Source organism: Scyliorhinus torazame, chromosome 1 (genome assembly GCF_047496885.1).
Source record: "Scyliorhinus torazame isolate Kashiwa2021f chromosome 1, sScyTor2.1, whole genome shotgun sequence".
Taxonomy (NCBI): Eukaryota; Metazoa; Chordata; class Chondrichthyes; order Carcharhiniformes; family Scyliorhinidae; genus Scyliorhinus; species Scyliorhinus torazame.
Genome location: NC_092707.1, coordinates 58,400,431 through 58,422,663, shown reverse-complemented (window position 1 = coordinate 58,422,663; position 22,233 = coordinate 58,400,431). Strand labels below are relative to the sequence as shown.

Genomic DNA, 22,233 nt, shown 5'->3' with positions numbered 1-22,233 from the left:
CCTATCTTTGTATCATCGGCAAACTTAGCCAGAATGCCCCCAGTCCCGTCATCTAGATCGTTAATATATAAAGAGAACAGCTGTGGTCCCAACACTGAACCCTGCGGGACACCACTCGTCACCGGTTGCCATTCCGAAAAAGAACCTTTTATCCCAACTCTCTGCCTGACAGCCAATCGTCAATCCATGTTAGTACCTTGCCTCGAATACCATGGGCCCTTATTTTACTCAGCAGTCTCCCGTGAGGCACTTTATCAAAGGCCTTTTGGAAGTCAAGATAGATAACATCCATTGGCTCTCCTTGGTCTAACCTATTTGTTATCTCTTCAAAGAACTCTAACAGGTTTGTCAGGCACGACCTCCCCTTACTAAATCCATGCTGACTTGTCCTAATCTGACCCTGCACTTCCAAGAATTTAGAAATCTCATCCTTAACAATGGATTCTAGAATCTTGCCAACAACCGAGGTTAGCCTAATTGGCCTATAATTTTCCATCTTTTTCCTTGTTCCCTTCTTGAACAGGGGGGTTACAACAGCGATTTTCCAATCCTCTGGGACTTTCCCGGACTCCAGTGACTTTTGAAAGATCATAACTAACGCCTCCACTATTTCTTCAGCTATCTCCTTTAGAACTCTAGGATGTAGTCCATCTGGGCCCGGGGATTTATCAATTTTTAGACCTCTTAGTTTCTCTAGCACTTTCTCCTTTGTGATGGCTACCATATTCAACTCTGCCCCCTGACTCTCCGGAATTGGTGGGATATTACTCATGTCTTCTACTGTGAAGACTGACGCAAAGTACTTATTTAGTTCCTCAGCTATTTCCTTGTCTCCCATCACAAAATTACCAGCGTCATTTTGGAGCAGCCCAATGTCAACTTTTGCCTCCCGTTTGTTTTTAATGTATTTAAAGAAACTTTTACTATCATTCCTAATGTTACTGGCTAGCCTACCTTCATATTTGATCCTCTCTTTCCTCATTTCTCTCTTTGTTATCCTCTCTGTTTGCTTTTGTAGCCTTCCCAATCTTCTGACTTCCCACTACTCTTTGCCACATTATAGGCTTTCTCTTTTGCTTTGATGCATTCCCTAACTTCCTTTGTCAGCCATGACTGCCTAATCCCCCCTCTGATAACCTTTCTTTTCTTTGGGATGAACCTCTGCACTTTGTCCTCAATTACTCCCAGAAACTCCTGCCATTGCTGTTCTACTGTCTTTCCCACTAGGCTCTGCTCCCAGTCGATTTTCGTCAGTTCCTCCCTCATGCCCCTGTAGTTACCTTTATTTAACTGTAACACCTTCACATCTGATTCTACCTTCTTTCTTTCAAATTGGAGATTGAATTCTACCATATTATGATCACTGCCTCCTAAGTGCTCCCTTACTTTAAGATCTTTAATCAAGTCTGGCTCATTACATAACACTAAGTCCAGAATGGCCTGTTCCCTCGTGGGCTCCATGACAAGCTGTTCCAAAAAGCCCTCCTGTAAACATGCAATGAATTCCATTTCCTTGGGTCCACTGGCAGCATTATTTACCCAGTCTACCTGCATATTGAAGTCCCCCATGATCACTGTGACCTTGCCTTTCTGACATGCACTTTCTATTTCGTGGTGCATTTTGTGCCCCCGGTCCTGACCACTGTTAGGAGGCCTGTACATAACTCCCATTATGGTTTTTTTGCCTTTGTGGTTCCTCAACTCTACCTACACAGACTCCACATCATCTGACCCTATGTCATTTAGTGCTATTGATTTAATTTCATTCCTAATTAACAAGGCAGCCCCGCCCCCTCTGCCCACCTCCCTGTCTTTTCGATAGGTTGTGAATCCCTGGATGTTTAAATGCCAGTCCTGAACCCCCTGCAACCATGTCTCTGTGATGCCTACCACATCATACCTGCCAGTCACAATCTGGGCCACAAGCTCATCTACCTTGTTCCGTACACTGCGCGCATTTAAATATAGCACCTTTAATTCTCTATTGACCGTCCCTTTTTGTTTTCTTAGTGTGGTGGACCTTGGTTTACTGAGCCTTTCCATACACTGTGTCATATTTTGTGGGATGGGGCTATCGTAACGTAACCTCTCCTGAGTTTTGTCTTTTCGTGCTTTTTTGTATTCCTAAGCAGCTACGCTTCCCACTGATTACTTCACCTCTTGGTTCCCTGACTTTCCCTTCCCCCCCAATCTTTAGTTTAAAGTCCTATTGACCACCCTATTTACTCTTTTCGCCAGAACACTGGTCCCAGCTCGGTTCAGGTGGCGACCATCCCAACGGTATAGGTCCCCCCTGTCCCAAAACTGATGCCAGTGTCCCATGAAAAGGAACCCCTCTTTCAGCCACGTGTCAACTTCCCTCATTCTTGCCTCCCTATGCCAATTTGCACGTGGCTCGGGCAGTAATCCGGAGATTATGACCCTTGAGGACCTGTTTTTTTTTTTTTTATAATTTGAATCCTAGCTCTTTATAATCTCTAAACAGGTCCTCTTTTCTAGACTTGCCTATGTTGTTGGTACCGACATGGACCACAACAACTGGATCCTCCCCCTCCCTCTCCAGTATCCTTTCAAGCCGGTCAGAGATGTCCCGCACCCTAGCACCGGGCAGGCAACATACCATGCGGGACTCTTTATCCTGCTCACAAAGGATACTATCTATCCCCCTGATAATAGAATCCCCTACAACTACAACTTGCCTATTTACTCCCTCCCCTTGAATGGCCTGAACTATGGTGCCTTGGTCAGCTGACTCATCCTTCCTGCAGCCCTGTTCGCCATCCACACAGGGAGCAAGTGCCTCATACCTGTTGGACAGAGTCAAGGGCTGAGGCTCCTGAGTTCCTGACTGCTGGTTCCCTTTACCTGCCTGACTTGCAGTCACACCCTGCTGTCCCTGGCCACTGGCAGGATTTAAACTACTTACTCTGACAGGTGTGACTGCCTCCTGAAACACAGTGTCCAGGTAAGTCTCCCCCTCCCGGATGTGCCTCAGTGTTTGAAGCTCAGACTCCAGCTCATCAACTCTGAGCCGGAGCTCTTCGAGCAGCCAACACTTACTGCAGATGTGGTCGCTGCAGCTTGCAATGGGATCTGCCAGCTCCCACATCAAGCAGCTCAAGCACATCACCTGACCAGCCATCACTAATTAATTAATTAGTTTAATTTAAGTTTATGAGTTTAGCTGTGTTTTTTTTTTAAATTTGGGGCAGATTTGCTATCAACCACTCAGATCACAGCTTCCCTCTGACGTCACTTTTGGGGAAAAAAACTGGAAAACAGGAAGTTTCCGTTAGGTTTTTATACTCACAAAGACTGCTCCTCCTCCTCCGAACGGCTCCCGAAATTAGGCCCGAAGAAAGAGAGAACACAAAACAGTAGGGAAAAAGCACCTTCTCCCACTCTTCACCGAATTACCTCACTGCACCAAATTACCAAATTCTCACTCGGTCTGTATCTCTCTCACTCAGGCTGTGTCTCCTTGACCTGCGCAATGCTTACTAATGTGCGCTTTCTGTCTGTCTTTTATACAGACTTTAGGATGACTCACACTAAAACTTCAAAGAGAAGAAAACAATGCTTGAACTAACATGAAGGCTTAATGCCAATTTTAAATAGCAACATGGTGGTTTCCAATTAAAATGCAGTCGGAATATAAAAGCAAATCAAACAATGGAAAAGGAAGTGATAAGCAGCCAATTTTAAAAAAAATTCTTGGGATGAAATCATTTAAAAAAAATTAATTTAGAGTACTCAATTCTTTTTTTCCCAATTAAGGGCAATTTTAGCGTAGCCAATTCACCTACCCTGGGTTGTGGGTGTGAGACCTACGCAGACATAGGGAGAATGTGTAAACTCCACACAAAGTGACTTGGGATAAAAACATAAATGCAAATATGAATTTCTCGTATAAATCTTCAAGCTAGTTGTTTATAAAGCAGCATGTTGGGCCAAATATATATAAAGCTAGGTTTTAAAAAATAAAAGTTGGTACCAAGATACAGTGAACCTCAACGGTAACTTCAGTCACATGTGTTAATTCCAATAATTGCACATTATCGAAAGAACTGAATCTAAAACTAGTCTTTTACCTGAAGCAGGTTTATTCTTAAATCAGCTCAGCAGTGGCAGCCTCTCAGTTACTTCCACACCCACTGTTACAGCTGTGTCCATTTATATTCTTTTGAGTTAACCAAATAAACTAAATTAACAAAGTAAGGGGCTAAATAAAAGGCAGGCCCTTAAAGGGAAACTGTATAAAAATAAACAGAATCACAAAGGAAACTTAAAACATCAAAACAAAACATGACCAAAGGGGTTAATAAAACAGCCCAGTCTGTGTCCATTTATTATTGGTGAGGCAATGATTATCACCCATCTTTAACAATGCAATTGGCGCAACAATCCAAATTCTCTTAACAATGCCAATGCTGTACAATGTAATTGCTGACACATTGATTGACAAGGAGTCTATAACAACTGGATAAAAAACAGCACGTCAGAAAATGTTAGGCATGCTCACCATAAGAAGCTAAGCAAATTGAAGCCAAAAGCATCAAACTTCAGCACATAGTCACACAGGTTTTGCCTGTTGTCCATATTAGCCCTGAAGAAAGTTTCCCCATACTTATTTAAATGTTTCTTTCCTTCTTTATAATTTAGTTTTTCCTCACCATTAAAGTCTCCTCTCATGTGAATTTTTTGGAACTCCCCTCACCCATTCAGCCAATCCCCAAATCACCCTGGGATTGGCCAATAGAAGGTGTGCAAGAATGGCTTTGGTGACTGCCCTTTAATTTTCTTGGAGGAAAGAATAACATACCATCAGAGCTTCAATGTGCAATTCAGTTGGCTTTCACAATTTTCTTAATCTCAGCTTTTTTTCTATTGCTTTAGCTCTCCATTTCTACTTTCACATTAATTGTCTACATTTTTTTTCCTATTTTCATTAGTTCATGTAGCAACATTTCGGACCCTATTTACTTTATGATAGAATCCAAAAGCACTATATTTACAAAGGTTTTGAAACTTCCTCTCCCCTGAGACAAATCACAAGCTCGGCATAAAAACATTACCCCAAATTATCACTTGCTAACTATGAAAACACACCTGACAAAAATACACCAACTAAACTGACAGATATGGAAACAATCATGGTTCTACATCAACAGCCGTCAAAATGTAGATGCTGAAGGTTACTTTTATTTCCTAACATTGAAGCAGGATCACTTTTAACAAACAACTGAATCCAAAAGGAACACAGTCCAGTTGAAATGGAGGCAGAAGAAAATGCAAGTATACCTGTTCAAAAAGTGCTGAAACAGGAGGGCTAAAATAAAACGTTGGGATAGGGAGTGGCCGCAATACAGAATTTAATCTCAAAAAAGGAAAGTTTTGCATTTCTACAGCACTTTTCACAACCATCTGCACTCGCTCAGTATTGTACTGAAGCATCAGCCAAGGCTTTTGTGCTCAAGTCCTGAAGTGGTACTTGAACTCAAAACCTTGAGACTCAGGTGAGAGTGCTTCCAACTGAGCCATGGCTAAAAATATAGCTGGGGTTGAAAAAGTAGAGCCATTAAGCTTGAGAAGTTAAAGTCCCAAAAATTCACAGTTCGAAAACTCAGACTGAGCTTAGAGTGTCCAGATGTAGCTGATGTCAGTTAGGATGGCAAATGGGGTTCTAAAGTTGGCTTCAGTCCCTGGGGTTAGAGAATTTCAGCTGTTTTAGAAAAAAAATCTCTCTTCAGTAATCCTAATGTTTGCGAATGTTAGGCGAAAGTGGGATCTAGTTCATCTTGCAAAATTCACTATCTATGCTGTCAATAAGAATGGCCATTCAATAACATGCTACCCCTGCCATTTACGGAACCATACCCAAAACTTTCCCTGTGGGAAAGGAGGAGGAGGGAAAACAGAAAAAGATAATCAGACAAATAGCTTAAACCTAGATGAAGATATCCTCATCATTCAAGTGAGATGTCCGATTTCCAGCTTTTTGGGATATCTATCTTATAAAATGTATAATTCTTTTTCATTATAAAAATATTGTACTTTTCATATATTGAACAATTCTGCCTCCCCCATATACTTAAAGCTTATTGTGTGAATAAACTGGGTTTCTGACCTAATTTCTTTCTTACTTAACACATAATGCAAACCAACTGGTTAGAATTTAATATTTGCTTTCAAAGAACATAACCTATACATGTTATTTTTGTTAAATGCTCATTGTTTTCTTTTCAATTGTATGATTTACACGTGTACATCAATCCACTCGCATTACAAATCTCCGCTATGCAATGGTTCAAAAGGGCAGTTATACGTGCAAGTTATTATACTGATATCAATGGCAGTGCACTTAAAGATAACTCCACGATCAACAAATTACTTTGGATAACCAACCAGGAATGCAGCGGGGGGGTTTGTTGTTGTTGTTATTGGGTGAGAAAGGGCATAGGATCAGTTATTTTCCAGGAGTCAGTATCAGTGTCATCTATATTGTTTTCTCAAAGTTGTCCTTGTTTATTGAGACACCAGGCGGAAAGCCCTGATCCCATTACCTTGGACACCAAACATTAATAAAAATAAGAATACATGAAGCACCGATAAAGTTATGCCAAATTTACACTTTACAATCTACAGGCTGTAAGGAGGGAAAAAGCCGAACTCAAAACAGAACCAGGAAACAGAGTGTTATGGTTTTATTTTCTAAATGATAGATCAGTATAAGCAACAAATAAATGTTATTAATTTTGCATTAAACATTTCCCCTCACAGCCCAAATGCTGTCAAATTTACTCAAGTCCAATAGTCATGGTCATAGTCGGATATTCACAGCAAAAAAAAAAAGAGGCCCTTCAGCCCATCATGTCTACACCAGCCATCAATCTATTCTAATCCCATATTCCAGCACGGTCCATAGCCTTGTATGCTATGGCATTTCAAGTGCTCATCTAAATGCTTCTTAAATGTTGTGAAAGTACCCACTTTTACCAGCTTTCAGGCAGTGAGTTCCAGATTTCCACCACCCTCTGGGTGAAAAGATTTTTCCTCAAATAGCTCTAAATATCATGCCCCTTACCTTAAATCTATGCTCCCTACAAAGGGGAAAGGTTCCCTCCTATCTATGCCTCAATAATTTTGTCAGCTTTGATCATGTCCCTCCTCAGCTCTAAGGAAAACAGCCACAGCCTAGTCAGTCTCTGTTCATAGCTGAAAATGCAACATCCTGGTGAATCTCCTCCGCACTCTCTCTCTCTAGTGCAATCACATCTTTCCTATAGTGTGGTTGGCGACCAGAACTGCACACAGTGCTCCAGCTGTGATCTAATAATCTTTGAAACAGTGTCATCATTACCTCACTGCTCTTTGTTCTATGCCTCAGCTAATAAAGGCAAGTATCCATATGTCTTCTCGGCCACATTATTTATCCATTCTGCTGTCTTTAGGAATCTATGAACATGCACCCCAAGGCCCTTCTGGTTCTACATAGAACATAGAATCTACAGTTCAGGAGGCCATTCGGCCCATCATGACTGCACCAGCCCCTGGAAAGAGAATCCACCTAAGCCGACACCTCCATCCTAACCCCATAACCTACCCTTTTTTGGACACAAAGGACAATTTTAGCATGGCCAATCCACCTAACCTGCACATCTTTGGACTGTGGGAGGAAATCGGAGCACCCGGAGGAAACCCACGCAGCCACGGAGAGAACATGCAGACTCCGCACATACAGTGACGCAAGGCGGGAATCGAACCTGGGACCCTGGACTGTGAAGCAACTGTGCTACTGTGCCGCCCTCTGTACTTTAGTGTCCTACCATACATTGTGTATTGAATACTAAACACTCCCACTTATCTGCTGTAGCCATTAAACTGTACAATTTATTCTATCCACAAATGAAATGTGTTTGGCCTACAGGAATTATTATTACAGGAATACTAAACATATCCTACTCACTACTGGAGTGCTGTGTACAGTCTCCTTCTTCTTGGAAGAATCTATTTGGTTTAAAAGGAGTGCACAGGAGGAATGACTCCTGGGATGAGATTGTCCTATGAGGACATTGAGTAGACTGGGTCGATACTGCCTAGAAGAATGAGAGGTGATTGCATTTAAACATATAAAATTCTGATGGGGCTTGGCAGGGTAGATGAGGAGAGTGAGTCAAGAACCAGGGTTCACAGTCTCAGGATAAGAGATCTATCCCAGAGGGCTGTGGCTGCTCAGTCAGTGAGTAATTCAAGACCAGGATTCATCAGTCAAACAAGTTACAATATCTGTCAGGACACTCATGCAGAAATGGGATTTGTCAATGTGCATCATCACGCCCTCTTGTGAACAAAAATATCTGTGCTCTGCACATCTTCAGCTGACATTAGTTGAAGTTGAAAAATGAGGTTGAAATAAAAGAAAATTCCAGTTAATGTTCACTACATTAAAACAGCGGTAAATTTTACTTCCCTAAAAGAGGGGAAATTGCTCTTTCATGTGTCCTTTCAATATTTCATAGCCAACACATTAGTTGTAGTTTGTTCCAATATAATATCTCTCATGTAGCCATATTATCGTGGCTGGTATTCCCTGGAGCATAAAACCATGGAATTGCTCACCTTCCTCATTTTACCCCTCCTAAAATCTCTTCGGGATTTTAACTCCGTAATACCAAGCTTGGACTTATCACTTAGCCCAATTTGTACGTTTTTTACTCTTCAATCTTGAAAATGCAATACTTTTTGGGCCTATGGCTTCCCAATTTTGACCTTTTTAATTTGAAAGACACAGTTAACTCTAAAAATTCAAGATAAGCTCACTAAGTCACTGCATACTGCATCATAACATACAAAAGATTACAAGTTGTCTTGTTACGAATTTAATAGCACAAAGCTGCAAATTTAAACAGTAAAATCCGATTGCAAGGAAATAAATAAAATCCAAAATGATTTGAAAAATCTCAGATGAAATATTTATATTCATGAGTCCCATTCCAAATCCCTTAGTCTTAGCACTTGCCTGGAGAGATTTATTTTTACGTTAAAAAGGATAGAAGGAAAAATGAAGGCAAAAATGCTAGAAAAACTAAACAAGCCTGGCAGCATTGTGGAATGAGAAACAGACTTAATCTTTCAGGTCTAAGATCTTTCATCAGATCACCTCCAATGAAAAGTCATCGACCTGAAACTCTGTTTCTCTCTCCACGAATTCTGTTAGACTTACTGAGCGTTTCCAGAATCTCATGTCTTTATTTCAGATTTCCAGCAACTGAAGTATTTTGTGCTTGTAAGTCGAAATTTTGGGGACCACTTAGCTGCTGGGCTAGAAATAGCACAACAGGTCGAACTATACCGTCAGCTATGAAATATTAGAGATGCACCAGATCCAACTATACTGTTGGCTATGCAATATTACAGGGACACTTGATTTTTTTTTCTTAATGATCACATGTTATATATATATATATATATATAAAAATAACATGTATAGCCCAAGAAAAAATGTCAGCCTCATCTGATATCCTAACAAGCTAACATCAACTGAAAACGATCTTTGTCTGGTAAGTAAAATCTGGAATGGAAAGGCAAAACATTCCAGCTCAGATGGACCCACAAAGGGAAACAATTGACACCCTCAAGTTCAGAGTGAAATCCTAGATTGATGCAAATCGGAGGGCTGGGTTAGGCAAAGTAATTGAGTGATTTTGGCTTTTCAACCATTAAGAAAACGGAGACTGTGACCTTTTAACTATTACATGTCAAAATATAGCCCACCGCCTGTAACGCACTTGTGGTAGGCACTTTATAAATGCAAATTCGTTAATTGAAGTTGCGTAGTAATAAGGAAAGTAGAAAAAGTAAGTTCAAAACACAATTGTTAACCTAAATTGCAACAGGCCGACAAGGGGTAAAAGTGAGATAAAAGTTCCAAAATCTGCAGACTGGTTACATCGTCACCAGAACTGCAACGTGTATATTTGCACAAGTGGGCCAACTCAAACCCAGCAAAGATTTCAGACCAGCAGTTGGTCGGTGTATTTGCTTTACAAACAATGTTTAGTGTTTCGGCAGAAGACCAAGGTTGTTCAGAAAACATCAAACTACCTTGATACTAAAAATTACCAGTTTCTAGGGTCCATCATCAGGCAACAGAAAAATCAAGTACTTATGAAGTCACATTGGCAACAAGAAAAAATGTCCACAAATTGATATGGCCAGCAACCAAACTGTGGAGTGGAAAGGACCAAAACAAATATAGTGAAAACGATGGGACATGAGAAAGCAAGATTCATGGCAACACTAGCTTGCATGGCCGACAGAACGAAATTAAAATTTATGGCAATTTTAAAGTGAAAACCATGCTGAAAATCAAGTTCCGTGCAGGAGTTGTGTGCATATCCATGATAATAGTTGCATGGATGAAGGCAGAGTGAAGTCATGGATTTATGATGTGTGGAAAAGGCCTAGTCAAAGAAGGCAGCTTTTTAGTGCGGAGCATGTCAATGTTCCATATAACCGTAAGACATATGGGCAGAATTAGCCATTTGGCCCATCGAGTCTGCTCCGCCATTCCATTATGGCTAATACATTTCTCAACCCCATCCTCCTGCCTTCTCCATATTACCCCCGGTCCCCTTATTAATCAAGAACCTATCTATCTCGGTCTTAAAGACACTCAGTGATTTGATCTCCACAGCCTTCTGCGGCACAGAAATTCCTCATTAGTTTTAAAGGATTGTCCCTTTAGTCTGAGGCTGTGGCCTCGGATTCTAATTTTTCATACTAGTGGAAACGTCCTCTCCACATCCACTATCTAGGCTTCTCAGTATCCTGTAAGTTTTGATAAGTTCCCCCCTCATCCTTCTAAACTCCTACGAGTACAGACTCAAGAGTCCTCAACTGTTCCTCCTATAACAAGCTCTTCATTCGAGTTGTGAACCTCCTCCGGACCCTTTCCAAGGCCAGCACATCCTTCCTTCGATACGGGGCCAAAAACTGCTCACAATGGGGTCTGACCAGAGCCTTATACAGCCTCAGAAGTACACCCCTGCTCTTGTATTCTAGCCCTCTCGACGTGAATGCTAACATTGCATTTGCCTTCCAACTGTCGACTGAACCTGCACATTAACCTTAAGGTACGCTTGAACTAGGACTCCTAAGTCCCTTTGTGTGTCTGATTTCCTAAGCCTTTTCCCATTTAGAAAATAGTCTATGCCTCCATTCTTCCTAACAAAGTACATAACCTCAAACTTCTCGTTGTATTCCATTCACCACTTCTTTGCCCACTCTCCTAGCATGTCCAAGTCCTTCTTCAGCCCCACTGCTTACTCAATACTACCTGTCCTTCTGCAGATAACCAAAGAAACCAATGAACAAATTCAAGGAACTCTGTTGATGCCAAAGGCAATGAACTTGGTAGTGTTTAAACACACTTTGATTGTGGTTTCATTCAATTATTATTAATACATTCTATATCAGCTACATCAACAATAGTTGGTTCACATTTTATATTTCATATATAAATCAACCAATTTTTGGAAGGATGAGACTTTCAAAGGTCGACTTTTTCCCCCAAGTTCTGTCAATTTGTCTTGAAAATTGCAATTTATTCTTTTTGGGGAACAGAATTCCAGATTTTCACTCTCCCTGTATATGAAAACAATGCTTCCCGATTTCATTCCCAAATGGCCTAGATCTAATTCTATGATGCTCCCCCACCAGAGCAAATAATTCCTCAGAACCTACCCTACTAATTTAATGCTTTAAATCCTGGTGAATCTGGATTGCACTCCTTCAAGCCAATATGTCTTTCCCCAGTCTTGGTGGACAAAACTGGAAAAAGTATTCCAGGTGGAGTGCGATTTAAGGTTCTATATAACAAACAACTTCCAACATAGATACGTAGAAGATAGGAGCAGGAGGCCTTTCGAGCCTGCTCCGCCAATCATCACGATCATGGCTGATCATCCAACTCAATAGCCTAATCCTGCTTTCTCCCCATAGCCTTTGATCCCATTATTAAAACAACCATTACCATTTCTGATTACTTTGTTTTAACTGATTTATGCACATGGATTCCCATATTCAACAGTTCCTAGTCTCTCACCATGAGGAAAATATTATTTGTTTTTCTCGGATTCAAATCTGACCTCCTGCTTCTCCGAACTGAATTCCAGCTGCCAGTTCTTAATCTGTTCTATATCCTTCAAATCTTAAATGTAAAGCTGTTAAATAACATGTGACTTCTTATTAAGTCCAATGTTGGGAGTGTTTTCTACTGAGCTTTGCAGCAAAGGTCAATTTCAAAAACAAGCAATTTACGTGCTCAAGGTCAGTGAACTCCTTTTGCTCAAAGACTAAACAAAGTTCAAGGTAGAATACAAGCACAATGACTGAAACAGACTAGAACTCCGAGAACATTAACATTTTCACAATTGATGCTGTTAGGAAGATCATTTTCAACTCATCTCCTGACAACATTTTTGATATAATTATCAACGTTTCCTCACTTCATTTGGGGGAAGACAAATAAACTGAAGTCAAGGATGATTAAACAAAAATGTGACCACGTCCTGACCCAAAATGCTATATTCTTTTTTAAATGATATAAATTCACCAAATGATTCAAATTAAAATGTATGACATCTTTAACGTAATTGAAAAAGTACCAAAAATGAGGTGATTTTTTTTCTTAAGAGTGGTTATAATAATCTGGAATGCACTGCCTGAAAAAGCGGAGGAAGAGGATTTAATTATAATTTGCAACAAGAAATTGGATAAAATGAGAAGAGGAAAAAATATGCAGGCTAATGGAAAAAGGGCGGGGGGGGGGGGGGGTACTGTTTGGTTAACTGTTTTAAATAATCCGCACTGGCACTCTTCCATGGTTTTATAAAAACTGTATACCGTTTAAGTGACAAATTACTACCAGTGCATTGTTAATACTTCCGAGAAATGTTTTAAGCGTAGGGGAAATGCAAGTCCAGTTAACTCCGCTGACCCTCCCTCTGCTTGTAACATTAATCTAGAGCAGAGTTCATGTGATGACTTTTAAAATTATAGTTTGAGTTACAAGTTCACGCACATTAAAAACCAAGCTCTTGGGGGGAAAAATAGGATTCCCTCCGACTCCCCACATCAACTGGAAATAAACTCGATTTCCAACCTCCAGTGTGAGACCGGGCAATGAAAAGCCAGGCTGCAGATTTTTATTTATCTTATTTCAGCTAGATGGGGCCTAGGAAAGGGAACGAGATCTCGCAAAAGCGTCTAAAAATAACCTATGACGCCCAAATTTCCGTGGGTGCCGAAAAGGGAAAAACAAAGACGCGTCTCGGGTTTCTTGCGGCCCCTTCCCCCCACAACAAGCCACTCGAAAAACAAAGCCAGGATCCTCGATTACAGGCGGCACTTTTACCTTGCGGCCTGCTCTCACCTGTACGCCAGAGTCATGCACTCGAAGAGCTTGGTCAGGGACGCGTCGATGGAGAGGTGGGATGTGCTGTACTTTCCGAAGCAGTAGGTCTGACATGTCTGTTTGTTGACGGTGTCGAAATCGTAGCCTTTCTTGGGAGGGTGCTCACGGTGAGGGGACGACACCATGAAGTGCCCGCTATGGATGATCTGCAGCTCGTCCGACTTCTTCAGATTGGGCTCGTCGGCGTCCGAGTCGTCGTCGGGCTCCTGCTTAATAATCACCGGGGTTCGGGCCGAGCGCAGCAGGAACACGTCCTTGGCCATCTTGGGTGATCTACTGGGTGGCGCAGCTGTAAAGCGAAGCAAGCAAAGAGCGGCGGCCACTTTCTCTTCTCCAGAGCCTCATTCCCTTCCTCCATTCGGCAGCTCCGCTCTGACTGGGCGGGGAGGGGGATGGGCGGTGGGTGGGGTGCGGAGGAGGGAGGAGATCGGGGTCGGCTCTGCTCCAATCAGGGGCCGCCGTTTCTTAAAGGCGCCTGGCAACTGGCGAGCGGCGGCTGGGAATTGGTCGCCTCAGTGCCGACGCCCACTCGCAGAGCGTTCACCGCCATCGCGGCGAGAATTGGTTTTGACACCCTTGGAAAGCAAAACAAAATGCGGCCACTATGTACAGTGACGCGAAAGACGGTGAAGTTTTAAATGCAACAACTGTTTAAATTGTTAATCCTCCGTGAACAAGATTAAGAGATATATGGGGATTTACCTAATCGTAGAGAATTAACATTTAAGGTATAACAGATCGGCTTCCGCACTTCCCAATTTAATCTTTAGCTAATGCAGCAGGATGTCCAGATTTATGTTTCGACAGCGCTCAACCAATCACTACCATCACTCATTATTTACACTTGCGGAAAGATTGGTGATTTGTGGGAAAGGTACAGGAGGGCAACTGGATACGTATTCTACATGAATAGGATGAGAATAGAGGGATACGGACCCAGGAAGTGTAGAAGATTGTAGTTTAGTCGGGCAGCACGGTCGGCACGGGCTTGGAGGGCCTGTTCCTGTGCTGTACTTTTCTTTGTTCTTTGCAAGAGACGACCAGCTCAACTTAACTGGTTGTGTGTACAGGATGCGCAGAACAAATGTAGCACTCGCTAACCGGAATTTTCTGGATAGAGGTATTTAAAGCTGCATATGAAGACATATATATTGATACAATGTTTTAAACAGCGGCGTTCACTCAGCAAGCGCCTCAGAAGCCAGAAGTAATTCCACAATAAATGGCAAGCTTAATTTTAAACGGATAAGTATATAAAAACGAATTTTACAGAACATAAGCTTAATAAGTAAATAACTATAAACAAATGGAGTTGGAGTAAAATCAATAAAAAGATATAACCAACATGATAGCGATAAATACTATGCAAAATAAAAGCTATATTTGAAGAATAATTTTCACTTTTAAAGAAAACGAATGAACCTGGTTTTAATGTTCTATTACATGCACTCTGCGCATTAGTTCATTGAAAATTACAAAGCATCCATCCAAGACTGAAAGGGGAGTTGAGCAAAAGTTTACCACATCCTGCTCACCTCCAGCAACCACCATCCCCCACCTACCCAGAAGTCAAGACATTCAGCAGTACTGAAAGTACACTTTACCTATTTCTAGACTCAAAATGATCTAAATAGTATCATACTATTAAATGATTATCTCCAACTTTAAGATGTTTTCATACAATGAAGTGTCAGTTCTGAAAGTAGAATCGGACGTAAAAAATTTTGTAATGCAACAATATTGAAATAATTTACTTCTGACTATATTGGGAGAAAAATGTTAGCAGATAGAATGTGTGGGATCTTAATACTTCAAGACCAACTAATAACCATTAAAAAATATCAAAATGAGTATGGTGTTTTCCTGAACACATTTTAATTTTGGGTCACGTTCCATATTATCTGTATTTATAATCTTTTGTCATCCATAGGGAATAATAATACAACACAATTGTTAACTGAATAAAAACACAAATGTGTTATACAATTTTTTTTATTCATGAAAACAGAGCCATTGTACATGGTACAAACCATACTGGAGAATAAATAAAGAAAACATACTGCTGTACAACACGTTGCATTTCAGTTGGAAAGTGTTAGTTTTTTTCATGATAGCTTCGGTCTCTAGAAATCATAATAGGATGGGCAATCTGATCAAACTTATTCATGTTGACACCTGGACAGTATTCACATATCTTTCTGTAGTTAGAATGAGGCAATAACATGGATTTCAAGTTCTAGAATTACAACAGAGTGTTCACTGCCATTTTGATTTATTAGTAAATAAGCGCCAGCACTTCTACAAAGATTTGGAATGTAGTTCTTCAATTTCTTTTGACATAAAAATTGGAAAGGAAAAATTTGAACAACAAACTTTAGACAACAAAGTTAAAACACTCATTCTGGCCATAGCAATATTACAGTCCAGCAATGTAACAGCTTAGAGTTCAATAGATATAGAGGGGATTCATTTTAAATTATTCCTCAGATGGAGGAAGATTCTGGGAGCAACTAAAACGTAACAGAAGTTCCAACATTGTTTTTAATACGGAGGAAAATTTGCACTTTCCCCAAGTTTCTTTTAAATAAAAATTACAAACCATTCCTGCTTCAGCTGTGGTGCTGGCTCATGATGAAATGAAAACAATTTTACCTACTTTTCTTTTGCCAGAAGCTTTCTTGTACAACAGTACAAATTTCAAATGGAATGAATGAAAAAGACAATACTCAACTTATACCATACAGAAATGCTATTAGCAAAAGCGAAACTTAGTAATGGAAGGCAAAAGACTACACCCGATTGTTATTTTTTTTAAATTCATACCACACCTACAAAGTTCATTAGTGTTGCTCATAGCTTTAAAAATTATAATGTTGAGCCCCTTCATGACACAAGGTACGTAACCTTAACTTTCACTGCAGCAGTCTTGAAACTAAAAAATACCTGCATAAAAGTCACTCAATATTTTGGGTTATAATACACCAGTTTCAGTAAACTCACTATTAAAACTTATAAACAAATTTTGGTTTTTGCAAACATCACATACAAAACCCAAAAAAGTACAGTTTAACAGCAGTAAAGCGTGAAACCTAGTTAAAAATAGTCGGTCCCAGGGCGGCATGGTGGCAGTGGTTACCACTGCTGCTTCATGGCACCAAGGACCCGGGTTCGATCCTGGCCCCGGGTCACTGTCCGTGTGGAGTTTGCACATTCTCCCCATGTCTGCGTGGGTCTCATCCCCACAACCTAAAGATATATAGGGTAGGTGGATTGGCCACACTAAATTGCCCCTTAATTGAAAAGAAAATTGGGTACTCTAATTTTATTTAAAAAATTGTCGGCCCCCAGTAGTTTCTAATAAGGTTCCAAAGTAACTCAGAACTGAACCACGATTCTTTTGACTAGTTACTTGACAGAAACAGGATATCAATTTTATATCCATCTTGAATCGCTTTTGAAAGTCCTGCAAGGAAAAAAGAAATGTTCCCTTTAGGGTTTGCGAACAAATGAAACCTTCCCTGTGGACCTGGCACCTAAAACAGCACTGCCATGGTCCAAGAGAAACTCGGACCACTAAACCAAGTACAAACATGTGACTCAAATATGTCAAATATTGTTCAGTAATCTTCAAGCATATACATCTTCAGTAGTAAGAACCACCCCGTTTCTCCTGTCACTATTCAGTATTATTCCATTTAGGAATTTTCACATCATTTGATATTTGGTTCTGTGGTTCAGTTATACCAACTGCAAATTGATCCAATTCTACTCGGAGAGTTTCCAAATTTTAAAATTACAGGCTTATTTGTACTCTATAGGCAACAGTAAAACGGGTTCAAAAGGATATTCAGTTTTAATAGTCCCATCATAAATGAGTGCTTCACCTATGAAAATTATGCAGTTTAAAAAAGTGGCCAAGTTTTGAACAGCAAGCATTTTACTAAAAAAAAATTAAATAAATTTAGTGTACCCAATTAGTTTTTTTCCAATTAAAGGGGCAATTTAGAATGGCCAATCCATCTAGCCTGCACATCTTTGGGATTGGAGGGCGAAACCCACACTAACATGGGGAGAAAATGCAAACTCCACATGGAAAGTGGCCCAGAGCCAGGATCGAACCTGCGACCTCGGCGCCGTGAAGCAGCAGTGTTACTCACTGTGCCGCCCAGCATTTTACTAAAATGCTGCATATGAAAATTCAAATTACAAATTAATTGGGATAATTTTGTACAATGGCTTGGTTCTCCAAACTCTCGGGATACATTTTTGCCAGCACTATTTTCAAATTGACATCTGAATTTTTCAAATACAAGATCATAAATGAAACAACCAGACATATTAATTTCCTGAGTCACTGCATCCTCGTGTAATGCACAAAGTAGTCCCACTACCGTGACAAATAGTATTCATATGTACAAAATGCTGACTTCCATCTGTATAGTTCCTGCAACACAAAGATAAGCACGCACTAAATTCAAAACTAACTTGCGCGCCCCATCCCCAAAAAGTAAACAAAACTGAAACAAAAAATGTAATTCAAATGTCCAGACATACTTGTTCGCCAATTGGTATGGGACAAATGGTTGAGCAATTCAACCTGCACCCAAAATGAGAGCAAAGTCAGCAAAGCAATGCCAATCTGTGACGACCCGAGACTCGGGTAAATTCAGCTTTGTTCAAAGGCTGCTGTGAGCTCAGGGTACCAACGCATATCCTGCTGTGGTTTCCTCTTTGGTGAGTATGGGAAATACTGAGCTCCCATGCTGATAGGTTGAAAGTGGGAGGGTGGGTGGGAAGGGAAAATGGATCCTCAAATGTACCAGCAGTAGTGAGCCAGAGTTTTCTGGTTCCATGAGGAACATTCTTGCTTACTCAAGTCCAAAATATAAAGCACCATATTTCTTGGGCCTTTCTTCAGTCACCTTTTATCAATCCCTGCAAGGATAGTCATTCAAAGCCTGATACAACTAGGTAGATCACAGTTTGCAATCTCTGCCCATTTGTGCATTATTCTGCCTCTCAACCAACATAGAACTCTGATTTACAAATTTGAGCCCAATGCTCATTTCAGGTAGATAAAACCATATTGTCTGAGCCAATGGGACACCAGGAGAGAGTCTGGCACAGCAGATCCCGAACAGGCGCTGGAATGTGGCGACTAGGGGCTTTTCACAGTAACTTCATTTGAAGTCTAGTTGTGACAATAAGCAATTTAATTTTTTTTTCATTTCAACATGGTGCAATATTGAGGTGTATGCAGCATAAACCCGATATCAAAAACAGATAACCATAAGTTAAATTTCTCCACCAAAATGACTTGATTCATGTCGTAGAATTCTTAAGTGATCCAAGTTATCGGAATTCAAACATTTAATAGGGATGCTATATACTGACTGAGTTTAAATTTATTATAAAGTCATCAAGTGTTCAATTCATTTTAAACAAAATTCTACTGAAACATTTAAGATGGAAAAACTCAGGCATGCCAATGCATGGAAGAGTGATAATCTTGAGCAAATCATATGCATTCTCATTCTTAGTACATATCACATATGCAGAGCACAACTGTAATGCAGTGCAGGTATATACACTAACTATTTCCTTGAATACAATCGTGGTTCTGAACTTCTTTGATGTTTAGTTCCATACATTAGTGCTGGAACCATGGGTCTTAAAAAATAACCAATCAAGTCTCAAATAAATATAAGCGGCAATGCCTTTAACCAGTTCTCTATCAGGGCATTTAACCCAAAGAAGCAACAAGCATTCCACCAGAGAAATGTAACCATTGATATTTTAAATTATTAAATGGTACAGGTTTCATAAAATGAGATATGCAAGTCTACCAATATATGAGTGTTGGAATTTAAAACATTACCGAATAATAAAGTAAAGCCAGCCAGAATCCCAAAAGGAGATTCCAGGTTCATGCTTGCATCTATATCTTTAGTGCCACAGCTTTCAGGGGTTCCAAGCGTTTAATCCACAAAAGACTTCAGATTTCACTTTTCCTACAAAAGTGACTTAAGTAACTGTCCACTTGTAAATGTATCATTTGATATCAAAATAATTCCCACATCACCTTTGTTCAAAAGATTTTAGTACTGAAGAAACAACTGTAGGAAGGTTAGCTTGCATTAGCTGATAAAACAGAAACTTGATGTACAGAAATAGTTTTTAACTATTAATTTTTTGGAAGATGAGAACTATGGTGCAGTATTTACATTTTTTTCCATTTCTAAAAGTCTTCCTACAACATGCAGCACCCATCAAAACCATTCTGTTCTCAGGCCTGCATAAGTATCACTAAAATCTGCTGCAGACTCTACAAACTACCTCACCTTGCCTACACAGCAGCACAGGTTCATTTGGATACTCTTCTGGAATGACTAATCAGGTCAGTGCTCCAAAGGACTATGACATCCTATTACATATTTTTAAATCAAGTGTATTTTTGCTTCTACTATTCACTACTTTGAAATTTTCATTTGACATCTGGATTTCTGGTTAGCCCACAAGATGAAGCCAATTACACGTCGACGATAAATACCTTTTGTGTAGAAATTTATTTTCAACTACAAATAAGTCTACTGTATCCAGAAATCCATATTGTCACCCCTCAGTAAGTGAACAGAACCTATATACATGACTGCATTCAAGGAAATAGATCTCTAATAGATACTTATCGGGTGTTTCAAAAGTACAAACCTAAACGTGAAAAGGATAGTTCGGACTGTTTTACACTGATTAAACATGATCACAACAGAATCTCATTACTTTCAAGGCAAACATAGGGCACTTTTTGTCAAATAGTGGTCTATTTTTCTTAAAACGAGGCACAAAAATGGAATTAATGGCATGAATAATGGATTTCACATGAATGCTAATTCTGACCTGTACCATCATTAAATATTTTACAACATAAATAAAAGAAATGAAATACAGCAGCAAAAAACATGTGATCTTGACAAGTTTTATAAACTACCAGTGCGTAAACCCTCCTGAGTCCATTTCTTCTTCCCCCACCCAACTTTAACAGTGAAAGCAATTTAAATATATAAATCACTAGAATGTGTATTCACAGAAGAAATTAGTCAGTGTCATATCTGTCCAGTCTTCCCAAATTTTCTTGGATTATGACCCAACATTCGTTTGTGGTCAGTGGTTCCTCCATGTTCAGTATTATGTGAAAGCTTCTAGAAGATCAGTCTGAAATGAGACCTGCTGATGTACCTTGTGTCGAAAGTGACCCCACAGTTTTCTGGCAGCCTAACTCTCCTCAGCACTCTGCTGAGATGTCTCTGTTCTGATCTTTTTTGGAAGCGGCTCCCCATCTTCAGATTCCTGAAAAAAAAAAATTGAAGTTGACTATCAAACTAACATTATCTTCCCTAGATGTTACTATTAATGTTCAGAGCAAAAGATTTAGTGAAAGAAAGTAGTACAAAATTCATTAATCAAAAAACAAACTTTTATAAAGTTCACACAGACAAGGATCACCCATTATTCTGAAAAAGTAATGTTTTGCAGCAAAGATTTTGTGGAAAGCACTGAGCACATTATAAATGTTACCATTGAAATTCATAATATCAACCCAGTGCTTTAAATTGTAAAAATGCATGAGTGCACTCCATGTGCAATTGTTCAGCGAAGATTAAAGAGCACACATTTCAGCCAATGCTATGAGAGAGTGTACCTTCATCAGAGAGAGAATACCAAGAACAAAGACAATAATCAAATATGGGCGACACGGTGGCACAGTGGCTAGCACTGTTGCCTCACAGCGCCAGGATCCCAGGTTTGATTCCCGGCCAGGGTCACTGTCTGTGCGGAGTCTGCACGTTCTCAGTGTCTGCGTGGGTTTCCTCCGGGTGCTCCGGTTTCCTCCCACAAGTCGATTAGGTGATTTGGACATTCTTAATTCTCCCTCGGTGTACCCGAACAGGCGCTAGAATATGGCGACTAGGGACTTTTCACAGTAATGTCATTGCAGTGTTAATGTAATCCTTCTTGTGACAATAAAGATTATATTATTTACAATATGGTCATTAATCATAAAATAATAATCAGGACAAGTATTGTCGGTTTTTTAAAATAATAGAGTACCCATTTATTTTTTCCAATTAAGGGATAATTTAGCATGGCCAATCCACCTAACCTGCTCATCTTTGGGTTGTGGGGGTGAAACCCACGCAGACACGGGGAGAATGTGCACAGACAGTGACCTGGGGCCGGGATCGAACCTGGGTCCTCAGCGCCTTACGCAGTAGTGATATCCACAGCACCACCGTGCCGCCCATGGTCTAATTATTTTAACCAGAACAGACATCATTGAGCATAAGTATACTTTCCACTTTAATAAGACTGCCTGCCCTTGGAATCCAACCTGGCTCAGTTATGTCTTTACACCAATGTCTTATTTTACTGCAAAGTGGGTCAATGTATCCATGAATCAATCAACTACTCAGCAAAGCTTGTAATTTTTTTTATAGAGTACCCAATTATTTTTTTTTCCAATTAAGGGCCAATTTAGCATGGCCATTCAACCTAACCTGCACATCTTTGGGTTGTGGGGGTGAATCCCACGCGGACACGGGGAGAATGTGCAAACTCCACATGGACAGTGACCCAGGGCCGGGATTCAAACCCGGGTCCTCAGCGCCGCAGTCCCAGTGCTAACATGCTTTTCATGACTGAGTGTTGTGCCTCATTGCTTTAGATTCTTAAAACTTCATATTCAAGTAATAAATTCACTG

General features: G+C 40.2%; 2 protein-coding genes across 3 annotated transcripts in view; both read right to left on the bottom strand.

Annotated features, from left to right (window-relative positions):
• Positions 1-13,868, bottom strand: part of mlxip (MLX interacting protein) — a 165,564-nt gene extending 151,696 nt beyond the window's left edge. The window contains exon 1 of one of the 2 annotated variants that reach the window (XM_072495325.1): positions 13,436-13,868. In XM_072495325.1, coding sequence (XP_072351426.1) covers positions 13,436-13,740 — 305 coding nt within the window. In that variant the 5' untranslated portion in view covers positions 13,741-13,868. The remainder of the gene's footprint in view (positions 1-13,435) is intronic. The other variant, XM_072495315.1, reaches the window with a different exon arrangement.
• Positions 13,869-15,453: 1,585 nt separating this feature from the next.
• bcl7a (BAF chromatin remodeling complex subunit BCL7A) overlaps positions 15,454-22,233 on the bottom strand; it is a 103,603-nt gene continuing 96,823 nt past the window's right edge. The window contains 1 exon segment of the mRNA XM_072495338.1: positions 15,454-20,821. Within this exon segment, the coding sequence (XP_072351439.1) occupies positions 20,747-20,821 (75 nt within the window). The 3' untranslated portion in view covers positions 15,454-20,746.